The 23,622-nt window shown below is 39.3% G+C and overlaps 2 protein-coding genes across 2 annotated transcripts in view; both read right to left on the bottom strand.

The window, feature by feature from the left end:
* Positions 1-4,672: 4,672 nt before the first annotated feature.
* LOC129774387 (uncharacterized protein K02A2.6-like) lies at positions 4,673-8,650 on the bottom strand. The gene has a single exon (XM_055778120.1). The coding sequence runs from the start codon at positions 8,648-8,650 to the stop codon at positions 4,673-4,675; it is 3,978 nt and encodes a 1,325-aa protein (XP_055634095.1).
* A 5,494-nt stretch (positions 8,651-14,144) lies between these two features.
* LOC129778341 (nuclear pore complex protein Nup88) overlaps positions 14,145-23,622 on the bottom strand; it is a 191,234-nt gene continuing 181,756 nt past the window's right edge. The window contains exons 5-7 of the mRNA XM_055785207.1: positions 14,751-15,880; positions 14,442-14,690; positions 14,145-14,373 (exon numbers count right to left, since the gene is read on the bottom strand). Of these exons, the coding sequence (XP_055641182.1) occupies positions 14,307-14,373; positions 14,442-14,690; positions 14,751-15,880 (1,446 nt within the window). The 3' untranslated portion in view covers positions 14,145-14,306. The remainder of the gene's footprint in view (positions 14,374-14,441; positions 14,691-14,750; positions 15,881-23,622) is intronic.

The following is a 23,622-nucleotide window of genomic DNA, read 5'->3' as shown; positions in this document are numbered from 1 at the left end:
CCGAACCTGGAAGCAGCCCATTATGCCAAAATATCATTGGAGAATGGATCGGTTGGAGATAAACATTGTAGCGAAGACCGCCAACCTTCACAATGATTCCCCCAGCTGCGACCGATATCGATTTATTGGGCGAACCTTACAGGGAAGATTTCCTCCAATAATTTCCAAAACTCGGAGACAACGACCGCCAGAGCCACGAAAATGTTAAAAAACATGCCGACATCCATCTTTTTATCGGCCATGGCTGATCAAATTGTAGTACATGATCAAATTGTAATACTGGAATATATTGATATCGCGGGACATTTTCGCTTCTTTTGCAAAATCCGGACGTTTCGCAGGATGTAATTTAACGCTGGACACTTTGTTGAAATGCGGGACGTCTGTTCAGTTTAGGTTAGGGAGCACTTTTTACTTCCATACCCGGCCAGGTCCTTTGAATACGGTTTTCACGGATATACTTAATAAGAGTATTTCTAACACAATTGTTGGAAAATAAATGTTATTGGTTCAATAACAAGCCCAAACGAAGGGTGGCCCATTTTGCCGCGGGAGTGTGTTAACCTTTTCACGCCCAAGGGAAATATTTTTGCCTTCTACAAACATCGTTATCGATTGTTCAATTATTATTGAATCGATATTTTTTTACTGAATGTCAAAATAAAACGTATGTCCAGTAAATGTGTTTCTGGACGAATAGAAAAAAGAACTGTCAAATATGGTCCGGTCAGACTTAGCACCGACCACATAATAAATGTGTTATGTGCAATGCCCACTTGTGCTTCACAAGTAAAGGAATTTTTTCCATTGAGCTTGAGCTTGAGCTTGGGTAGACTGTACAATTCGTAGTTGCTCTCCGTGATTGACCTGAACCAACCAAATTGCACAAAGAACACACAGAATGACGCTTGGGACTAGCAAATCATTCTCGTTGTGCAATTTTCGGTGATTCGAGCTTTAGATGGTCAATAACGACGCCGGCCACGTCTTTACAGTCACCAGGGGAAGGGAAGGAATGTTAGTATGATATTCGCCGCCCGAAGGCCAGAAGGGTCGCCTCTATAGCGTGGTTCCCTAGCGTTTATCATGGAAGGGATAGTTGTTAGTGGGAATGGTTAAGAAAAATCAGGATTCACTGAGGTAAGTGATGTGATTATTTTAACGCGAACTATCGACCACTCGTCGAAACAAATTCCAAAAATGTTTTCTATAGGTATCCTGAGAAGGAAAACCTGTTAAATTGATTGGACTTACTAAATATTCATGAATACATGTTCTTTTTTCAGTTGCCAATCCAATCACGAGAGCGGACAGTTACATGTCGGAAACCTGAGAAGGTAACCGAGAGAACTCCTCCAAACCAATCGGTGATGTATTGTGTTATTCATCGTGCGTACTCATTATCGAATTCCAAACGCGACGGCCGAGAAACTGAAAAGGTAACTAAGAGAACTCCTATAAAATCCGATGATATATGAGGGGCTCAGAATGAAAAGGGGGCGCAAGTGACAATGATAGCGCTACGAAGAGTCTTCCAAGCTGAGGGTATCGAGAGCATGAGAGAAAGTTGAATGCTTAGCGAAATTGGAAAAAAGAACAAGCACTCTACACAGATAGAAATATTGAAATGAAATATTCTATAAACAATCCTAGAAAAAATCGTGAGCTATGATAAAATATGACAAGTATATGAAAATTGTAAAGAGGAACATTCGGGATAATAATTATTAGAAGACTTAGTGTTTACTACATTGTTGCCGCTCGCAAATATTTGGTTATCGCGATTTAAATTTTGTGACTCGACACTCGCATAAAAACGCCATATAACTAACACAAGCAAGCTTCCTAGTTGCCAAACCACATATGCACAAAGCCAAGCTCACTGAAAGATGTTGCTATGTGATAGTGAAACTACGCAAACACAGAGACGATCGCGCTCCTCACAATCACACGGAGTGAAATATATCGTTGGAGAATCGTTCCTTCACTTTCTTAATATTTCGCACACGCGTTGGAGAGAAACACATTACGTCGAGGAATCGAACAAACACAAGTAAATCGACGAAACTGAACGAAACGAATGCACTAACACATGTTAGAAGGAGAATAAATATTCATGCCTTTACGGAATGTACACTTCCATTTTCATTTCCGATCCAATACTTAATAATTTATCAACAGAACTCTTGAAAGCAAAGCACTTGAAAAATTGCATCTGATAACCCTATACCAACGATAACGGCTCAGTAAAGGAATTTTTTCCATTGAATACCATAACTAACTATTTATTCTACTTTTCTGATAATTTTTATTATGTAATACAAAAATACCAAGCAATAAATTAAATACCGGTATAATAAACCTAATTCTTCGTTTATTTACTTTTATGGTCCATAGGTAGGGATACCATCTGGCCGGAGTTGTAAATCAGGACACCTGTTACAGTTACGATTATAACCAAACCGTTATGATTATTTGAGTTAGAAATAAATAAAAGCACGTGAAATTTTTGACGTAGGACTACGTCTTTCATTTCTATACCGGGGTGTAAAATCAAAGTTTCGAAAACGAAAGCGTTACGCCGGAGACCGAGATTTTGAGCGTTAATAGCTCCTAAACAACTGAACGAAATGGTATGATAAACACTTCATTCGAAAGATAAAATGTCTACGCGTTCTATACTTGTTACTTTTTGATCCAAAATCTTGTTTCAATAGTCTTAAAATTGCTTTCGAAACAGGCTATTGAAATCACCAATCGGTATATAAGCGAGCGCCGCTCGGAAATCCACTCAGTTCTAATTGAACAGCGATTGGAGCATGTTGTCGCTGTTGTATTGAAGCGCGAAAAGCGCGGATAAACGGTGCTACCAAGAGCCTGTTTGTGCACCTTAGGCCAGAAGAGAATCCATCAGGAGGAGAGTGATGCCACAAACGGTTCCCCAAGAAGAGTTCGGAGCAGCCACCACACACACACATACACGCGCGGAATTCTTCGTTTGGATGCCATTCAGCATCGAGAAAATTCCGGAAAGGTCTAATCATTTCTGGAAAATAATCTGCCAGTTCCTCTGGGAATTTAAAAATACATTCATGTGAAAGAGTTTATTTGAATGTTTTCTATCCATGTAACACTGTGACCAAATACATTTTGTTTTGTGATTTTTCAATCAATCGCAATTAACAGGATAGCTTCTGAAGATTATTCTTTCCCATCAGTAGGATATTTCCGTATCCAATATTGTATGCGCCCGCAATCGATTATTGCTCAGTCGCCGAAAGTTCCGAGCTCAGAGAGTTCATTCCCCTCTAGTTTGCCTTCCAAATTGCCATCGTAAACCACACCTTCTCTCGATTCAATCACACACAAAAAGCATACTTAAGCGATATTCTGGTGGTGAGACACATTCATTTTTCGTGAGGACATCGACAAGACAACATCGTTGCCTAACGTGCTGGAGGAGGTGGACGGCGAAGGATCGACACATACACGCGCAGAATTCTTTCCGTTTGGATGCCATTCAGCATCGAGAAAGTTCCGGAAAGATCTAATCATTGCTGGAAAATAATCTGCTAGTTCCTCTGAGGATTTAAAAATACATTCATGTGAATGAGTTTATTTGAATGTTTTCTATCCATGTAACACTGTGACCAAATATGTTTCAAGCAAGTGCTATTAACAGATGGTTATCGAATTAGCATTAACCACTGGTGGGCTTCCAGTATCGAGGAAAATGTGGAAATATCTAATCGTTACTGAAAATAATCTGCCAGTTCCTCTGGGAATTTAAAAGTATATTCATGTGAAAGAGTTTATTTGAATGTTTTCTATCCATGTAACACTGTGACCAAATATGTTTCAAGCAAATGCTATTAACAGATGGTTATCGAATTAGTATTAATCACTAGTGGGCTTCCAGTATCGAGGAAAATGTGGAAATATCTAATCGTTACTGAAAATAATCTGCCAGTTCCTCTGGGAATTTAAAAATACATTCATGTGAAAGAGTTTATTTGAATGTTTTCTATCCATGTAACACTGTGACCAAATATGTTTCAAGCAAGTGCTATTAACAGATAGTTATCGAATTAGCATTAACCACTGGTGGGCTTCCAGTATCGAGGAAAATGTGGAAATATCTAATCGTTACTGAAAATAATCTGCCAGTTCCTCTGGGAATTTAAAAGTATATTCATGTGAAAGAGTTTATTTGAATGTTTTCTATCCATGTAACACTGTGACCAAATATGTTTCAAGCAAATGCTATTAACAGATGGTTATCGAATTAGCATTAACCACTGGTGAGCTTCCAGTATCGAGGAAAATGTGGAAATATCTAATCGTTACTGAAAATAATCTGCCAGTTCCTCTGGGAATTTAAAAATACATTCACGTGAAAGAGTTTATTCGAATGTTTTCTATCCATGTAACACATTTGGTTTTGTGATTTTTCAATCAATCGCAATTAACAGGATAGTGTAGAATTAAAAACACCTCAATCTTTTTTATTAACTTTTTATTGGATTATCCACAGAGCGTAATCTTTTCACGACCTTCGTGTCCGAACTCTCACTCGATTCCCCCCTCTTTCTTCGCTTCAGGTGTCTATATATTTTCTCACCACTCTTGCAGTGATGCCAGATCCTACAACCCCACCTTTAACTTATTGAACTTAATGGGACATATAGTCCTGGAACTTCACTGGCTCAGATCGTTGACGTTTTGAGCGACAAGATTCTTCAACGATCTCTGATGAATTGCTCGTATGAGTTGAATCCTTTGGTGACGATCGATGAGAAGATGTTTCCGGTTCTACTGACTTATTTGGAACTCTTTTCAGGTGCGTTACGTTTCGCCGAAATTCTACTCCAGATTCTGAACGAACAACGACGTCAGATCCAACCTTTTTCTGCACTTGGAATTCTTCGGGTGAATAATCTGCTTGCAGTTTATGATCTTTCCGCATTCTCTTTACAAAGACTCGATCTCCTTCTTTAATATCGCTGTATTCTGCTCGACGTTTCTTATCAGCATACTCCTTCCCCATCTGTTTTTTAATTTTGTCTTCATCTCTTATCGCTTCGTCATCTATGTGCGTTGGTATTCGTGGCAATTTACTCTTCATGCACCTTCCGAACATTAGCTTTGACGGCGGTTGGCCTGTCACCGAGTGGTTCGTTGCGTGGTATATTAGTAAGTACTTATATAGCTCATCTCTCCAATCTTTACCGAGCTCCTGCGCGATCCGCAAGCGCTTTAAAATGGAACGATTTTGCCGCTCAACTTGGCCATTCATCTGAGGCCAATAAGGTATTGTATTCACGAGTTTTATACCGTGCTCCTCACAAAAAGTCCTAAACTCTTGACTAGCAAATTGCGGACCATTATCTGCTTTAATCAGCGATGGTAGGCCGAAACGGCTGAATATCTTCTTCAAATTCTCAATCGTATTTTTGGAATCAGTACACGTTATTTCGCATATCTCTAGATAGCGACTATAGCAATCGACAACGACGAGCAAGTATTGACCATCCGGGAGCGGTCCGAGGTAGTCAATTGAAATATCCTCCCAGGGTCCAGAAGGTAACTCTTTACGAAGCATGGGTTCAGGAACATCAGGAGCTGACACTAAAACACAACCTCGGCAATTTTTCACGAATGACTCTACATCAGCGTCCATTTTCGGCCACCATACAGCTGTACGTAGGTGTGACTTCATCAGATTTACACCGGGATGTCCATCGTGTGCAGTGCTGATAATCCGATTACGCAAAGAAGCAGGAACTACTATGCGATCTCCTCTCAGCAGGACGCCTCCTACGTTGCAGAGCTCTACAGAAATAATACGGTAAGCGACAGGTAGTAAATCAATGGTTTCATTATCCAAACACTTGAAAATGTTCGCAATATCTGCATCGTCTCGCGTAGCGTCAAGCAATTCTGACCAGGTAACAGCCACAGTGGTGGCATTCACAGCCGCTATGTGATGTACAATAATTTCTTCTGCTGAGTCGAATGGTTCCGGAATTGAAATGGAGAGACGCGAAAGTGCGTCAGCAGCGGTCTGATCTCCTCTTATATGAACGATATCATAATCAAAACACTGTAATCGGAGCACCCATCTTTCTATCCTAGAACACGGACGGGACTTAGGAGAGAAAAGGAAGGACAGGGCTTTACAGTCCGTAACCAGGTTAAATTTCTTTCCCAAAAGATAAAACTGAAACTTTTCAACGGCCCACACTAATGCCAAGGCCTCTTTTTCGGTCTGGCAATACCTCTTCTCAGTTTCTGTCAATGATTTCGAGGCAAAGCTGATAACTCTTTCTTCTCCATACTTGTTAGTTTGAACCAACATTGCCCCTAATCCTATGGGACTAGCGTCCGCGATTACTGCCGTTTTATCATCTACATTATAAAACCCTAACTTTTTGACATCTGACATGGCTCGCTTGATTATTTGGAAGGCTTTCTCATGTGAACGTTCCCAAAAGAATCTCACTCCCTTTTTAATCAGTGCCCTCAATGGCTCATCTAGCGTCGCAAGGTTGGGAATAAACTTATTGAGGTAATTCGCCAGTCCCAGAAAACTGCGAACCTCACTATCACTTGTGGGCCGACGGAAGCTAGTAATCGCGGCAACCTTTGTGTCAGATGGTGCTATGCCAGATCTGGTTATTTTGTTGCCTAGAAACTCGACTTCATCTGCCCTGAACAAACACTTGTCCCAATTGAGTTGCACCCCTCTGCCTTCTAGCCTTTTCATTACTTTTTCAAGTCTAGTATTGTGTTCCTCAATATTCCGACCAACAACAAAAATATCGTCGAGATACCAATGAGTGCCATCACATCCGCATAAAATTTCATCAATAACCTTTTGAAATATTTCAGGCGCGGTAATTAGACCAAAAGGAAGCCGTTTGAATCTAAACAATCCTTTGGTCGTAATAAAAGTAAGGATGTCGCGAGACTCCGCATCAACGCTAACTTGAAGAAAAGAATCCTTTATATCTAACTTACTCCATACAGCGCCTCCGCCTAGACGAGCCAAAATCTGCTCGATCACAGGCATTGGATGATGTTCTCGCAGAACTCCTTGGTTCACTCTCCGAAAGTCCACGCACAACCGAAGTCCTCCGTTGGCTTTCGCGACAACCACCAGTGGAGAAACCCAAGTAGTAGGGCCAGTTTTCTGCTCGATGATATCACGGCTTAACATATCATCCAGTTTCTGATTCACTTCTGCTTCTAGTGGAATCGGCAGTCGCCTAACAGGCTGAACAATAGGTTTGATGTCTGGTTGCATGTGTATATGGACTTCGACATCCTTAATACAAGCGAATGGCTCCACTTTCTCCACCTGATTCACGTTAACTCCCACCTTGAGCACCTCCAACTTTTTAGCAGTCTTATCGCCGAGCAAGCATTTTTGTCCATTCTCTACGACATAAAATTCGGAAACCGTTACTCTGTCGTTAATCTCGATTTCTGATGTGAACATTCCGCGGACAGTCAATGGTTTATTACTACCATACGAGAGAAACTTGCGAGTTGTATTCTTGGTAGACATCAATACTCTGACTCCTGCTAACTTCAATTGTTCCCACGCTTCAACTGTTATCATGTTGGCATCCGCTCCGGAATCTACCAGCAACTCCAAAGAAATACCTCCTACCTTAAATTCGAGTACATTTGACTGATTTCCTGAGTAAAATGCGTAAAACACCTTGTTACTCTCCGGTTCTTCAGAATTTACTTCTTCGACGACTCGAATCTTCTTATGAGGTGGAAATTGAATTGACGATTGCTGTCTCATTTTGGATAGTTTGCATTTTGACTCGAAGTGTCCAACGCGTCCACAGTTCCTACACTGTTTCCCTTTTGCAGGACACGAATCCGACGATGAAATGTGTCCCTGTCTGCCACAACTGAAACAAACAACATTTGATCCAATGCGGCTTGCTACACGCTTGGGAAATGATTGTTCGGATGATTCTCTTTCACGACTGAATTTATGTGTTGATTTTCCTTTTACCATATACACTTTTTCGACCGTCTGGTTGGATTTAACGGTTAAATCCTGAATTTGCGCGTCGACTCCTTCCAAACTAGCAGCAATGTCTTCGATTTCATCTAAAGTACGATCTTTCAACAACATACGACGACGAAGTTCGTTTGAGAGACAACCTTCAACGATAACATCCGTGATCATGATCTCGACCAACACTCGTTGGGTCTTCTTCGAATATTTCTCTAACCCGCACAACGCTGCTTGTTGACGGAGCCGAACCATATAATGAGAGAACTTTTCGCCTTGCAGCTGTTTCATTTGACGAAGACGATGGCGCTCAAGGATGTCTTGTCTCATCGGCTGGAAATAATTATTGAGTGCTGCAATAGCCACATCGTAGTAGTTTTTCTCTGTGGCTACTAACGGAAATTTATTTCCTTCCGGGAGATTCATAAAAATTTTATCCAACTGTGGGCCTCCCAAATAGAGTAGCTTAGCTCTTTTCTTATGCTGATCTGTGATATCATTCGCTTCAAAATATCTTTCAAGACTGCTTCTCCAATCTCTCCACTCGTGATGAAGTTTCGATTTTTCCAATTCCTCGCAGCGGAACTGTGGTAAAGGTCTGGTTCCATCCATCTGCAACAAAACGTAAGATCAGTAATACGCAAAAAAAAACTTAATTCTCAAACTATCTTCATAATTAGAACATCAAACGAATCTTATTCGTCTTATCCAAATATTCTGCCCCATGCAAATCATTCACCCATTGCGAATCTCACTCACCCCTTGTGAGTCATATTTGCCCCATGCAAATTATTCGCCTCTTGCGAAACTCACTCACCCCTTGTGAGTCATATTTGCCCCATGCAAATTATTCGCCCCTTGCGAATCTCACTCACCTCTCAGAAGTTTTCTTTGCCTTATACAAATTCATCGCTTCTTGCGAATTTCATAGAAGTTACATTCACGCACGAGTAATGCTGTTTGAATAGATCATCCATCGAATCCTTGAATATATTTCACCAAACCTTTCACATTTCAGAAAAAAACGTCAATACATTCGCGCAGCAGTTTACTTCATAATACACAAAAACAATCCTTCCCGCATATACACATGTAAGCAGCAATAAACGACACCTTGTTTTTGTTTTCTTACAGCGGCAATGTTTTTTTTTTTTTCAGCAAGCATCAAAGCCTAATTTTCCTTTCCACGAAAAACAAAAGAACAAAGAAAAATTTGCAGAACACCATCTTCGCCATCTTGGCATTTCAGAAAGCCACCTCCGGAACAATGAAAAAAAAATTTGTTTCCCGAACATTTTGTACTATAAATTTTATCCTCACAACTTACTCTGGTTTTTTTTCTTCTCGTCGCCAATTTGTAGAATTAAAAACACCTCAATCTTTTTTATTAACTTTTTATTGGATTATCCACAGAGCGTAATCTTTTCACGACCTTCGTGTCCGAACTCTCACTCGATTCCCCCCTCTTTCTTCGCTTCAGGTGTCTATATATTTTCTCACCACTCTTGCAGTGATGCCAGATCCTACAGATAGCTTCTGAAGACTATTCTTCCCCATCAGTAGGATATTTCCGTATCCAATATTGTATGCGCCCGCAATCGATTATTGCTCAGTCGCCGAAAGTTCCGAGCTCAGAGAGTTCATTCCCCTCTAGTTTGCCTTCCAAATTGCCATCGTAAACCACACCTTCTCTCGATTCAATCACACACAAAAAGCATACTTAAGCGATATTCTGGTGGTGAGACACATTCATTTTTCGTGAGGACATCGACAAGACAACATCGTTGCCTAACGTGCTGGAGGAGGTGGACGGCGAAGGATCGACACATACACGCGCAGAATTCTTTCCGTTTGGATGCCATTCAGCATCGAGAAAGTTCCGGAAAGATCTAATCATTGCTGGAAAATAATCTGCCAGTTCCTCTGAGAATTGAAAAATACTTTGATGTGAAAGAGTTTATTTGAATGTTTTCTATCCATGTAACACTGTGACCAAATATGTTTCAAGCAAGTGCTATTAACAGATGGTTATCGAATTAGTATTAACCACTGGTGGGCTTCCAGTATCGAGGAAAATGTGGAAATATCTAATGGTTGCAGGAAAATAATCTGCCAGTTCCCCTTGGAATTGAAAATTACATTCAAGCGAAAGAGTTTATTTTAATGTTTTCTATCCATAAAATTTCCATATAATACATTTGGGTTTGTGATTTGTCAATCAAGTACAGTGAGCAGGTTAGCTTCTGAAGATTATTCTTCAGAACAAGGTTTTTCGTATCCTATATTGGATGCATAAAACCTTGTGCCTCCAACGTAACGCTCTCGTTTTCGAAGTCCCCCAAATATTCATTTATTCATTCATTCAGAATGGATTGAGATTCAACTTCAAACAAATGATCTCTAAATCAACGATAGCCCTACGTCACCCTTGCGGTTATACCATAGATATAACCCACTTCCTGTTTTTTTATTTAACATATGTCTTGGGCTTTCCATGCGGTGAAAATAGTCCGGAGATGATGGATTCTGTCTTTTTACAAGCACTGGAGACTTTTGTTGGTTTCAGAGTCATCAAATATCGAGTGCAATGATACCGTAAATCGGGGACAAATTGATCATGATTTTTAGAACAATGTAAATATTTCTGAAATGTTTTGTTTGATATACCCAATTATTTTTAAAACCAATATTGGTGCCAAAGTTATAAAACGTTATGCAATGTTTTGTTCACTGGTTTCTTTACCCCGCTATATATTATTAATAATAATGATGGGATTTGGTTCTAGCCATAAAGTGTTCACATCCACGGAGACCTGATCCGGAACATATATGGGTTACGTCAATGATGTAATATAGTCTTGAATTCATCACCATTACAAATAAGCTAGTTATGGAAAACCATGAAATTTGATACCCACAATGTGTTGTTTTGGGTTATGGAATTTATGGTTCCCGGAATAAATCGCCACAGAAAACGACTGCAACAGAAACCACCGCTTATAAAATGTGTAGTAGGCTATAAATATTGTGGCGCGGTATTGTATTTCAAAACAAGAATTAACCGGGCAAACGTATCGCCCCAGGCAAACGTAACGCCCCGGGCAGACGTATACCGTCCGACGCTCGCTAGAGCTCGGTCGGACATTGCTAAAGGATCGTATCCTATGTTTCAAACTAACCGGGCAATCAGTGGATCCCAGGTTTGCGTGCGAGACACCGCCGCTTCCGACGGCGGGTCGGCGGTGGACTCGGATTGCGTCATCTTGGCGGCATGGGCCGCCTCGATTCCTTATCCTCGCCAAATGGGGACTTCGTCCCCATTACATTGTCCTCAGAATAAATTTCGAAAAACGAGAACAAGAGAATAAATTTATAATAGAAATGTGAGGCACATGATGTTTTTCCCGCGCCAAATATTTCTAGCCTACTACACTTTTTCTAAGCGGTTGTTTCTGTTGCAGTTGTTTACTGTGGCGATTTATTCCGGTCACCGGAATTTATGGTCCCAGAACTTGTTTCCGCCATATTTCCGGAACCCGTGGACCGATTCCGATAAAACTTCGAAGGGTTCTCAAATGAAACGAAAGGATACCTGTAGCGAAAAATGAATTATACCTGCCAACGTCCAAGGGTGGTTTAGGATTGGAGGATGTAGAAACCAAATCTAAAAGTCTTTTTATTAAAAAAAAAAAACATTCTATACGCATACGACGATCCCAACCAACACCTCGATGAATTTATGTTGAATAACGTTAACAATAGATACCTGACAAGAAACACTAGGGAATGGCTGGTTATTGCTAGAAGTTTAGAAGGGGATTCCAATTTGAATACAAGTAGTAATATATATCACCATTTTCAAAATGCGATGAATATTAAACCTCGTTTGCAAACAGAACTGCCTAACGTGCAATGGGAAATTCTGTACGAAAATTTCAGTAAAACCTTCCGCTCAACTGATCAAGAAACGGCCTTATTTGTGATGTATAATGGCTTAGTTCGTACGCGTAGCCAAATGTTCAATCACCGAACAGCAAGAATAGATTATCCTCTTTGCAGCATTTGTGGTAGTCTCGACACACTGAAACACAGGACAAAACTTTGTACTTCAGCTTTGACGGTTTGGAGTAATAGGGTCTCGCTAGTTCTTAATATGTTGGTTATGAAAAAAAAAATCAAAGGATTTTCCAATATCTGCTAAGGTCGGTTAGGTATTGCTTGGAGAAATTGGCTTTCACTGCTTCATAATACTTTAATTACTAACCCCAAGTTTCCGCGGGTAATCGGTATTACTAACCTTAGGTTTAGATTAGGTTAAGGTAGGTTAAGTTAGGTTAAGGTTTTCTACTCTTTTTAGTAAACGAAAATGCTAATTCAGAGCACAGGTAATCATTTGTAACTCAAAATGAAATAAATAAAATGAATAAGGAAAAAAATAGTAATTTCAACTATCTGATTAGTTTTTCAATTCGTAAAGAATCAACTGAATGTGAATTGATATGTTTAGCGTCGATTAGTATCGTTTTGATGTGTTAAACATATGTATCTTTGTCATGGAAACGAAAATGCTGATCAGAAAAAGATAATTTTTAAGCATAAATTGCTTAAAAATGATCTTTTTCTTTAAGCGATTTGATGAGAACCAGTGACGAAAAGCACTCACAGATAAAAAAGGTTAAAAATTTAATTAACTAATACTTTTAAATTTTGATGATCAATTTGCAGATGACGGTACCAAAGTACAAGCCACGGGTATGAAACGCAAGAACTCCTTCTGCAACCCAAATTTTCTGGGCGGCTGGATTTCTGCACAACATAGTTCAGCATGGATTTGGAAGTGGATGTAAATCGAGTATTCTGGCAATGTTTCGGTGTTGGGTTATGCTTTTCTTAATCAGATCTATCTGTAATGTTTCATAGGTAATTCAAAAAATTATGTTTCAACGAAATAGGTAAACCTGAATACCGCTATGGGCCACCGACACTTATGAATGCAGCGTTAGCCTCATAATCCTTAAGACTTTTTTTTAGAAAAAAGGTTTTTTTTTATCTGTATTATAGTGATTTTCAACTCCTTTGGCTGGTTCGTCACTTTTACTTCCATTTTTGGAAGAATGTCGGGAATGAGAATTGAACTCGTGACCTTTAGCGTGAGAGGCAAGGATGTTGCCACTACGCCAGATCGCCTCCACTAGAAAAAAGGGTACTTTTGGCGCAATTCGTTGGTAAAATGACACTTTCGTTTAGACATTTGAAAAAAATTAACTTGGAATATCGAGCCAAAACACAAAAACATCACCGTGACCAGTGAAACAAAATTTCTAAATGAAAACAGCTGAAAGATCTCGTGGAAGATCCAACTGCTACTCTGGATATGCTCACAAAACTTTGGTCTTCAATAAAAAAAGGTTCTACTCATAAACATAATACAATGAAAATAATTCTGATTCTGCAACAAGATTGAATTTCTCATAAAAATCAGGACTAGATTGTGAAAAATAAATCAGGACGCCCCAAATAGATCTCAAAATCAGGACATGTCCTGCTAAATCAGGACAGATGGTCACCCTATCCATAGGGAAAAATATTTCCCATGAAATTATAGGAAACCTATACACCCTGCTTTGTTTTTCTGGTGATATTCTCTTACTTCACACCCACAATAGCTAAAATATTGTGTTGTATTGGCATATTTAGTCTTGGACATCTTATGGTCCTGAAAGGGTTAACTGGGCTGCAAAACAGTTATGTGTTAATAATAGATGTCATCTTCAATTTTACGTTTTGCTTTTACTGTTTTGTAGTCCGAGTAGAGTAGAATTCGATAATTGGCTTGATTTTCCGGTCCAGTTCACGAACGATTACTGTATTATTATAACCATATTGCATACAAGTCATACAAGGATGAATATTGATGTCCTCAATATCGCATCGAACAAACATGGAACATTCGCATTGAAATATTTCAATAGCGATTAAAAGGATGACATATTTCAAACAAAGCCGAGTTTCAATTTTCAACCACCGAGAACGGAGATGGATTCTGCAACCTCAATGTGCGCGGAACAAAAACTAGGGATTTTTCGGGGAAAGGCGAAAGTAGACCTGAGAACTCACGTATGCTATTTATTGATTGAAAACAAATACAGGTTCACTGCTACAGCTATGGTTCAATAGTGGCAATAAAATCGATAGTATTAGAATTACCTGTGAGGATTCTATAAATAAGTCTTGTACAAAATTCAACGCCCAAACCCGTTCCAACGGTCTATGCTAGGTTGAGTATATTGTTCATTTTTTTAATGTCTTTGAAGAAACCTTCGATTTGCGCGTTCCTAAAATATACAGACAACAAATCATTCAAAAACAGTTATAATAATGCATGGTTTTAGGTAATACGAACATATCGCCGATGATTTGTTTGATGATCTCCTCTTGCTTCCTTGGCAGTGTTACAATCCTCTCGTTGGCGGCTTTCTGCTTCTGATCGATTTGTACCTGCTGCGCTGCGATTTTTTGCTTGGCCTGATTCACATTTTTTTGGAGCTGTTTGGTGGCAGTGGCAATTTTTTCAATCATTTCCGCATATTTTCTCTCCGAGAAAGATCCTTTCGGAAGACGTAAGGTTGCCAGCCGGACAACTTCCTGGGCACTGTTGAAGAGAAGATAGTGTTAAATCGTAGCACACAAAATGGCTTATCACGAAACCTACCGCTTGAACAGCGCATTCTGTTTGTCGCAAATATCCTCATAGTTTTCGGCCAATCGCTCGGCGGTTTCCCGTATCTGCTGCTTCTCCTGCTGCAGCAGGTCGATTTCGGACAGCTGTTGCTCCTTCAGCAGCTTGAGCACGTGAACTCGCCGTTCGATTTCCTGGCGAGCCTTCTCGTGCTTCACGAAGTAGTGTTCGCGCAGCATTCGGGTTGCTTGAGTTAGCAACTCGAACGACTCCTGCGGTGTCGGTTCGGCAGATTTGTCCAGTTTCAAAATCGGTTGGGTGGTTCCAGATTTAAGAATCGATTGTATGCGATCCTGGAAAGCATCCTTCAAAAATTGCTTCATCGGCGAATCTGCAGCTGAATTTGATTTCCCGCCCGGTTTGACCTTCCAGTCTCGTATCAAGCTGTGGTCACTGATCAGATCCAGGGTTACAATTTGGCCTGATGCCAACTGAAGAATTATCCCTGCGGGAGACTGCAACAACGCAAAACCCAGAACCGCATTGGTAGTCATTTTTTGTAGGGCTTTAGTGCACACCACGTATTCGGCTCGGCTTTGGGTGTTAAACAATGGATATTTCTCACACATATCTTCGTCCATTTCCACAAACTGCGACAGCTGACGTGTGAAATCCAGCGTAATCGCGTGCAATCCGGCGTTATGGTATGCGAAATAACGCGATTCGTTCAGTAAATCACGCTTCAAGTGGATGGGACAGGAGTAGGTTCTGGCTTCATCTACCCCGGCAAGTCCAAGCTCCAGCTCCACAGTTTCCAGCACCTGCAGATACCACTCGGAAGGGTAAATGACCAGACTGGAATCCAACTCGGTGAGCGACCGCTCCGTTGGAACTTCTTCCTCCAGAAGCAGCGCGTGGTGAGTTTTGCCGGTGCTCTCAGCGATGATTATAGTCGGTGGAAGCGATGGGATCACAACCAGCGAGCACGAGTCCAGCCCATAATTGTCATCCACCTGGGGAAAGATCGAAATGGGGCCCTGCAGCTTCGGCCGGTCAGTGTCGATGCCGGCGCAGAGAATGTACACATTCCCGTCGCCCCGCAAAATTACGATCGGCCACTCGACCTTGTCGGTGTCAGATTTCTTTGGTTTTCCAAGGTTTTCCTGAAAAGACAAATTGTTTGCTTGACGTGAATGTCATGTGTAATGATATAAGTGGTATGCCTCGATCTGCTATATTACCAAATTGTAAGTAAAACCTCCGAATCCAAGCTATGCTCAGTTAGAATCTGTACGCAATGATCAATGCACTGCTATAGCACTCCTGCTGGTTTGTTTCGAAATGTTTTTACAGTACTGGTAAAATTTAATTTTTGTTATTTTCAAACGGAAGCTAAAAAACAATAACAATGTGACAAAGGATGCTGCAACAATGAAGGGATAAAATGGTCTGTCAAATTAACCAACGGAGTTTTTAAAAACTGATGTATAGTATTCGGAGAAAAGTTTCATTAAATCAAAGTTGAAATATTTTATTTATATATTTCTCTGCAAATGCAATACAATCCATTATTTTAAGCCACAACGTGTTAATTCTAATAAAGCTATCCTAAGATAGTACTGAAGCAATAATAGAATATTAATAGAATAATGTAATTTGTAGGTTTAGGTATATTATGGCAGATTATCTCAAAAGTATTGTGGCTCGAGTGTTCAAAAATACAAGGAAACTCTCATGACTACCCGCAAAGTGCGGAAGGAAGCGTCACCTCCGGGAAGGCCACAAGTGTTACTGAGGGAGTAGACAACCGAACCAAATCATCAAAACATAAACAGTGCTCGAGTTTGACCAGCGATCAGTACGGGCAGGTTCTGACGGAATGTATGCGAAAGCCGATTTCAAACGATTTCAATTCCGGAGTTCAATTTCTACAACGCTCCTGTTCGTGACAAGGTTTCAAAATTCATGATTCGGGAAGGTTTCCATGGCAAGAAAATCAACGTTTTGTAGCGGATAAGCTCTTCAATTCGGAAGTATTCGATAGGGAATGTCCAACGTTTTGACCAGATCTGGCCAACTGTAATTACAACAAGGGTGTACGATAATGGAACAAGAATAAACTCGTCGTCTATAGAAATTTTGTCATAGAAACATTTTCAATTCACTGTCAGATGCTAATAACATGTGCCAAGCTTGAATTGATTCAAAAAAATCAGCTGTTCCCTCGGACAATTCATTTCGCTCTTGTAACTCCCGATGGAAGCGATAAATGCACTCCAACATTCCCGCCCTTTTGCCATCCTCCATTGTTAACTCGGATCCGACAAGTCTTTCACCTAGCTTGCTCATCTTGAGAATAATTCGTTGGATTTTAATAAAGCCTTCTGGTTGGCCTTTTCGATTCGATTGTTCATTTTAGCAACAAGGAAAATTTACAGTGCATTGAATTTGGTCACAATCAGGGCCCGAAATCTTCGAAGATGAAAAATGAAAATCGACACTCCTCTCAGTATCTACGTTTCGACTAGAACTACTTTGGCAGTCACCGTCAAGATGACTTGAATTGATTAGAAAATGAATTAACGAGCTTTGAGAGCGAGGATGACTGATGAACTATCCTAGCAAAAGGTTATTTTAATGGACTTGACTAATGAATACAAATCTGCTTCTTCATTCAAGCTGACTTCAATCCACACACTACTACTACGAATTTCGTAACAAATTTACAAAGTAGTACTCTCTTGGCGGGACATCATGTCGGGGGTTTGGGTTCTATTCCCATTCTGGTCGAACGAAATTTCGCCAAAGAAATTTATTTCGTCTTGTACTCTGAACACACGTATTCTAGAGCTTCTATTCTGAATACATTCGAGGTGTATTATTTAACATGGAAATTTCAACTAATAAAAATGATGCAAGTGTTATATTTGTTACGCTATTCGCGTATGCGCTCCTTCGTCCCAGGTCAAGGCAAGGTATGAGTCCCTCGGCAGTGATAAGAGCTAGACAAAACAGCAACAAAAACAATGTTTGAATAGTTGTGCTCTAGAAAAGGAAGAAGAACAGATTTGAATTAAGGTATAAAGGTGAATTTAATTAGTTTTTTCTTACGTTTTTCTGTTGAACATACGGTAAATGAATTGGAGATATTATTTAGAAAAATTACTAGATTCCTCAATTCGTAATTGTAGGCAATTGTAAATTGTAAATAGGAGTATTTAGGAGAAAAAGATTTACTGTCCAAATTCAAAGGAAGTGACTGAACGTGAGTTAAATATATTGGCTAATTGAAGTCTAATTGATTCAACAATGTATTTATTTAACATAGGAATTAAAAATTTACTTCTTCGAGAAAAAAAGGAGTTTTTTATTAATTTTAAAAATCGTTTCCTGGGCTCCTAAATAGAAACGCCTACGTTGTTTCATAACTTTGGACTAGAGGGCTCTATATTTTTTTTACTTTTTCTTGAAAACTGACGATTTTTTAAATAACATATCTCGATATCAGAGATGCTATTTTTTCATTTTTGAGTTTTGAGATATGGTTTTTCAAAGTTAACCGATGGTTCGAAAAAACAATTTTCCCCCTTTTTCCACTACATTTATAACTTTTGAACTACTGGACCCATTCAGATGATCGACATATCAAATTCAAGCTTATGAGTTTCTTTGAAAAAATATTACTTTTGCGAAAATTTCCGATTTTCGTTTTTGTAATTATTGATTGAGTTAGTTTATCATAGTTTCTCGGTTAATGATAGAGGGCGCTATATTTTTTTAGTAGTTCAAATGTTATGGATTTTTGGAAAATGTCATTTTTGGATAAAAGGCGAAAATAATTTTTCGGACCACCGGTTAACGTTGGAAAATCATATCTCAAAAACGAAAAAAAAATTTCTGATATCGAGATATATTATGTAAAAAATCAGCAGCTCTAGTCCAAAGCCATGAAAATAATAAAAAAAACGAATACAATCAATAATTACGAAAATAAAATCAATTTTTTGGCAAGTGCAATATTTTTGAATAAAAGGTCATTGACTTCAATTTGATATTTCTATCATCTAAATCGGTTCAGTGGTTTAAAGGTTATGAATTTTTAAAGTCATTTTTGTGAAAAAATGGGACAAAAGGATTTTTTAGACCACATGAAAATGGTCACACTAACAAAAAAAAATACTACTTTTCATGAAAATTTGAGAGCCACCACATCGGTTTGGCATGGAATGGATGTATATAAATATTACAAATAAATTGAAAAAAGTGGATTTAATCGAAAATTTACAGATATGCACAAAATCTAATTTGATTGTTATGATGAAACAAATCCTAATTTTAAATTGAAAATTTACCATACAGTAGCGAAATGAGCCACGTGTCACAGGCATTTTATGTTTATCCGTTGCGTCCAGCGCTACCTACTTTCCACATGTATTCAGTTCAGCAGTTCAGCCAAACAGTTCGTTCGGATTCAATTCGTACGACGAATGACTATTCGTTCACTCTTTTTGGCGAAGCGATTCTTTCCTACCGTTCACGACCATCTGTACCGTGGAGGCTAACGCCCGAATTGTATGCAAACATATTGTTTGTTGCTATTCCCCCTGCAATGCAATTATCGAGTAAATTCTAAAAAAAAACATACCCAGTTTATTCGTTATATTGGTTACTTGTTTTACTATTTTCGCCCCACTTGGAATATTATTTCAATATTTTGTTTAACTAAAGACTTCTAAAGGTATCTGGCGATAGTCGAATTTCATGCCAACTCGACTGGCCGTTGGCAGCAGTCTTCAGAAAACAAACGCAGCGCTGCGCTTGAGTTCAATTTTCATCAGCGCGCGCTCAAAGAAAACTCGAATTCTCTCTTGGTGCGAAGGGCACAAAATTCATAGGCACGACAGCGCAAAATGTACCCGGGGCAGAACTCATATACTAAACATTTCTTCTCACTTGTGTGATACGCGTCTCATTCTATACACATACACATACACAGCGTTGCCAATGTTCCAGTTTAAACTGGATTCTTTCAGTTTTTTTTCCTCGATCCAGTCAAACAGTTAAACCTTGAAATCTTCCAGTTTTTTCAAATATTGTCCAGTTCTATCCACTTTTTTTTATATGTGTGCTTCAGTTTTACCAATTTTATGTGAAATAAATTCACAATGCATAAATATTATCCTCCCTTACCTCTTCTATTCCTTAACCAATTTCGTTTTTTGACATTAATCTTCGATCAATCGAAGGTGTATTTGCCTTGGGTCGATCTTTCTTTTTGTACACACTCTCAGTGTTATTTTCTTCCTGCTTACACTTCCGAATTCAATACGGTTAGTGCGCAGAGTGTGTGGTACCTACCCAAGCAGGAACGTTCTATATTGTCTTCGAGTTTATATACATATTATATGTTCTAGGTCCTCCAAAACATGCTGAAGTTCAGACCAATTGATCTACCATTTTAACAACGACTGGTGCAATGTTCACAACAAGAAACCTAACCCTAAATGCCTTCATAAAGCCTGCGTGCTATGCTGACATTGAGTTTATTATATGTTATAGGTCATCCAATTCATTCTGATGTTTAGAAAATCATAGGATCAATGTGCTCCGTTGACTTCAATTGATATGAAAATTAAACCCAAGTAATCTTGCTTCCGTTTACATCCGTTTACGTCAATCGACCCTTCAACGTAATGAAAATTCGAAAATCTCATGTGTCACAACATGCGGCAAAGATTATTTTTAGGTAACCTAAAAAGGAAAACCTGTACAATTAATTAGACCGGCTGTATATTCTATTATTTATCGCATCTAAATTGAACTCCATTCTCATAGTTAAAACCTGAGAAGGTATCCGAGAGAACTTCTCTAAAATCAATCGTCCCGGCGAAACGTTAATTATAGCTTTATAGAACTCCATTCGCGTCGGCGGAGTGTTATCTTTGGGAAACCTGAAAAGATAACTGGAAGAACTCTGAATCGGACCGGCGTTATATTCCGTTATTCATCTATATTGAACTTCCATCTCGAAAGGACACAGTTATCTTTCAAAAGCCTGAGAAGCCGAGAGAACTCCTCTAGAAACAATCGTCCCGGAGTTATGTTCCATTATGCGTATGCTTTATAGAAATTAAATCGCGACGGAGGAGAGTTATCTTGAGGTAACCTGAGAAGGTAACCGAGAGAAATCCTCTGAAACAAATAGAATTTCTTCGAATATTGTTTCACAGTAATGTTCGAGTGGTGGGGAACGTTATTTTGATCTGCTCTAATGGTTAATTAATGGCTTATTATATAATTTATGAACTACATGTGAACATTACACGAAGCTTCGAAGTAAATTATATTTCTCAAGCACTGGAGTAGATAAAAAATGTTTTGAATAACTCAAAGTCGAACTTCTTAAATAAAACGATTTTTCAGGATCCAGTTTTCTTCCAGTTTTTTTTAGGAGCAATCTTCCAGTTTTTTGAAAAATATTATTGGCAACTCTGCACATACATACACATCAAATTCTAGCGCCCGCTCTGTCTTCGTTCGTTCTAAGCAAAGCATAAAAACAACAGCGCACCCCCATTTGAACCATATACGCTTGTGCGAAGAAAAATATTTCAACAGAGAGAGCAATCCAGTTTCAAGCGCGCAGTATAGACATACGGCGTAAGCACGGCGCAAATTTCAGCGTAAAACTCAGCTTAAAACTGAGCGTAAGAACGGCACTGACAACCAAACATTTCATCTGTGTTTCGGAGCGTGCTCATTCGCCAGAGCGCAAGTGTACACAAGGAGTGGGAGCTCAACTTGGTATAAAAATCTTGTTGTGCATCAGCACCGAGTTGCATTCTGATAGCAGTGAAACGTTGTGGGTGTAAACACATGGGTTATGGAACAACTTTGCATACTTGAAATATTCAAAAACAAATTGGACCACTTTTTGAAAAGGGCCAAACATTTTTCTTGATTTTTTACAAAAAAAATTCACTCAAGAACTATGATACCTACAAAATTCTAATCACAGGATGAAATGTAGGAAATTGTTTAAATTTTCAATATTGAACACCAAATATTTTTTTCAAAAATTTGCTTGATATTTTTTAATGAACACATAAATAATTTCCCACATTTTATTCTTCGAATAAAATTTTGAAGTTCTGATAGATTTTGTGGGAGAAATTTTTGAAATTATGAGTTTTGTTCAACTTTTTTTTTGAAAAATCTTACTCCTAAATCTTATTTAATCTTTAATCTTTAATTAATCTTTAATCTTAAAAACTATGAGATCTACAAAATGTTAGTTGAAGAATGAAAAATACCAAACAAATTTTTGAAAAAAAAAATCTTCTAAAAAAAATATTTCGAAAATGAAAATTATATTTTTTTTAAACATGTTTTCTTAATTCTGAAAATATAGATATGAATAGCCTTTACAATTTTGAGCAAGTCACCCATACATCGGAAGATGGCTACTTTTACGGTAAAAAAGCATTTGTAACACCCACTTTTTCATGTTTTTCTTTGAAAAACTACTATTAAAGGGTGTGTCACATCAAATTGCATCACGGAAAAAACGCTGTAGAAATTTAATTTTTAGGAATTATATCTTCAGCTTTCGCTTATAATCAGATAAGAGTGTATAGTTCACGTTGGCCATGCTTCACTGTCAATTTTTCGTAAATTTGGAAAAATGTCGTCGAACGAAAAAGAGCGTCGTGAATTAATCCTGTGCACTCATTTCGAGAATCCGGAGTTGTCACATCGGGACATCGGTAAGATGCTGGGAATCGTCCAATCCACGGTCAGCAGAGTACTAAAACGATACTTCGAGAACCTAACCATCGACCGGAAGGTGAAGAACGGCAAAAATGGATGCTCCGTCAGTGAAAAAGATCACAAGCGCGTAGTTAAGCAGTTTAGACGAGATCCGAGAAGTTCGGTCCGGGATGTCGCCAATAAGCTGAATTTGTCAAGTTCATTCGTCCAGCGGACCAAGCAGCGGGAGGGCCTGCGTACATACAAGGTTCATAAGGCTCCTAACCGCGACGAAAGGCAAAAATGGTGGGGAAGACGCGAGCCCGGAAGCTGTACACCGAAATGCTGACGAAGCCACATTGCCTGGTAATGGACGACGAAACCTACGTCAAAGCGGACTTTCGTCAGCTGCCGGGCCTGTTGTTCTTCTCCGCAGAGGACAAATTCAGCGTTCCAGAGGAGATTCGCAAGCAGAAACTATCCAAGTTTGCCAAAAAGTACATGGTGTGGCAAGCGATCTGCTCTTGCGGAAAGCGGAGCGCCCCCTTCGTGATGACCGGCACGGTAAACGGGCAGGTTTACCTTAAGGAGTGCCTACAGAAGCGCTTACTACCACTATTGAAGCAGCACGAGGGCCCGACCATCTTCTGGCCGGATCTCGCTTCGTGACACTATTCAAAGGACGTGTTGGAGTGCTACGAAGCCAACGGGGTCACCTTCGTGCCAAAGGAAATGAACCCGCCCAACGCGCCGGAGCTTCGCCCAATAAAGAAATATTGGGCGATTATGAAGCAGGCCCTCCGGAAGAACCCAAAAGTTGTCAAATCGGAGGCGTACTTCAAGAGAAAATGGATTTCTGTTCAAAAAAAAACTACAACCTGACGTTGTACAGAACCTTATGGACGGGGTAAGGAGGAAGGTGCGAGCATACGGGCTTGGGCTCGAAGTATGAATAAAAAGAAAATGCCAAAAGTTGTTTAATAGTTTTTATTTTACTGTCTAAAATTTTCAAAAGGATCGGTCTACTGGGCGAATTTCTACAGCGTTTTTTCCGTGATGCAATTTGATGTGACACACCCTTTATAATCGAGTCCGCGCTGTAATAGCTTTATTGTGTATGTGTCCTGGAAGTTATGTAAGAAGCCTTTGACTTAAC

The sequence above is a fragment of the Toxorhynchites rutilus genome, chromosome 3 (genome assembly GCF_029784135.1).
Source record: "Toxorhynchites rutilus septentrionalis strain SRP chromosome 3, ASM2978413v1, whole genome shotgun sequence".
NCBI classification, from domain to species: Eukaryota; Metazoa; Arthropoda; class Insecta; order Diptera; family Culicidae; genus Toxorhynchites; species Toxorhynchites rutilus.
Note: the sequence above shows the minus strand (reverse complement) of the source record. Positions and strands in the feature narration are given on the sequence as shown.

Coding starts and splice junctions, on each gene's coding strand:
- LOC129774387 (XM_055778120.1), bottom strand. CDS start 8,650: ATGGATGGAACCAGACCTTTACCACAGTTCCGCTGCGAGGAATTGGAA.